Genomic DNA, 1,578 nt, shown 5'->3' with positions numbered 1-1,578 from the left:
GCAGCTGCACTGCGGGTGTAGAGCAGCGCTGGGGTGATTTCAGAGCCACATAAACCCCCTCCACGCAGCCCCTCAGGCTTGATTTTCCCCTCTTGGTTGTTCACCCTCAGCCACGGGCAGTGCCGGGCACCGGCGTCCTCCGTGCAGCTTGTCGTGCAAGGAGGAGGTTGTGGCACAGAGCGAGCTGCCAGATCAGGCAGGGCTCAGGGTTTGCTGGATGTGACCCTCCAGGTCGAGGTTTGGCTGAACCGAGTGCTGGCGAGCATGCACTCCACCCTGCGGCACCTCATCCCCGAGGCCCTGGTGACCTACGAGGAGAAGCCGCGGGAGCAGTGGGTGTTCGACTACCCGGCACAGGTGGGAGCTGCTGCGCGGGGCCGGACTGAGAGCCGAGGTCCGAGGGGAAGAGCAAGTAGCGAGCCCGGGGAGCTGCAGGTGCCTGGCGACGGCGGGGTTCCCTTCACAGCCGTGTTTTGCACCCATGGTTTGCCGCAGGTCGCGCTGACGTGCACCCAGATCTGGTGGACCACAGAGGTTGGCGTGGCCTTTTCTAGGCTGGAGGAAGGCTACGAGAACGCGCTGAAGGAATACAACAAAAAGCAGGTTGGCATCCCTCGGCCCTGACCCGCAGCCCCGCTCTGCGCGGGAGGAAGAGGTCCAGGAGATGGTGTCATCTGTCTGTCCGTCTTTGCTCTCCTTCCTCAGGTCACGCAGCTGAACGCACTGATTTCTCTGCTCATCGGAAACCTGACGGCTGGCGACAGGATGAAGATCATGACGATCTGCACCATCGACGTCCACGCCAGGGATGTTGTGGCCAAGATGGTCCTCGCGGAGGTATTCGATTCCTGGGGGTGTTCCACCGCGCTGAGCTCGGCACTGCCAAGCCCAGGTCCAGGAGTCTCAGAGTATCCCGACTGCGTGAGGAAACCTCACGTGGGGTGTTAGGGGTGCTCAGGAGCTGGGGAGGTGACAGCACGGCCAGGATCACACCAGGCTGGGCTGGGTGTCATGCAAAGCCAGATCCAGGAGCAGTTTTGCCGGTTCCTGCCACTCTCAGGCTCTGCACCACGGACAGCTGGCACGGGATGGGCCGGGCTCTCGGGGAGTGATCCTCACCCAGCCCGGCATCGCCCTGGTCCTGTTTGCTCGCTCTGCTCGCGTGCAGAGGTGACAAACCTCCTGACATGTGTGTGGGAGCTCGCTGTGCTGGTGGGGCGGGATGGGACCACCAGCGCCTGCCCCCCCTCCATGACCGGCCACTCCACAGGTGGAGAACGCCCAGGCGTTCACCTGGCAGTCCCAGCTCCGGCACCGCTGGGACGAGGGGAAGAGGCACTGCTACGCCAACATCTGCGACGCACAGCTCCAGTACTCCTACGAGTACCTGGGGAACACCCCCCGGCTGGTCATCACCCCGCTGACCGATCGGTAGGGGCTCGGCTTCCCACACCTCCCGGTCACTGTGCCGGACACCTCGGCTCCGGGGTTGTGCCACGCTGCTGGCACCGCTCAGCCCCGCTGCCCTCCCCTCCACAGCTGCTACATCACCCTGACCCAGTCCCTCCCCCCATTCAT

At 64.1% G+C, this 1,578-nt stretch overlaps 1 protein-coding gene across 1 annotated transcript in view; it reads left to right on the top strand.

The window, feature by feature from the left end:
• LOC104489015 (dynein heavy chain 17, axonemal-like) overlaps window positions 1-1,578 on the top strand; it is a gene marked incomplete at both ends in the record, with an annotated part of 30,584 nt that overhangs the window by 10,302 nt on the left and 18,704 nt on the right. Inside the window, 4 exon segments of the mRNA XM_010131128.1 lie at window positions 496-603; window positions 706-837; window positions 1,271-1,431; window positions 1,540-1,577. Of these exon segments, the coding sequence (XP_010129430.1) occupies window positions 496-603; window positions 706-837; window positions 1,271-1,431; window positions 1,540-1,577 (439 nt within the window).

The sequence above is a fragment of the Buceros rhinoceros genome, unplaced genomic scaffold (assembly GCF_000710305.1).
Source record: "Buceros rhinoceros silvestris isolate BGI_N320 unplaced genomic scaffold, ASM71030v1 scaffold17992, whole genome shotgun sequence".
In the NCBI taxonomy this organism is placed as follows: domain Eukaryota; kingdom Metazoa; phylum Chordata; class Aves; order Bucerotiformes; family Bucerotidae; genus Buceros; species Buceros rhinoceros.
This window is presented reverse-complemented; position numbering and strand designations above follow the sequence as displayed.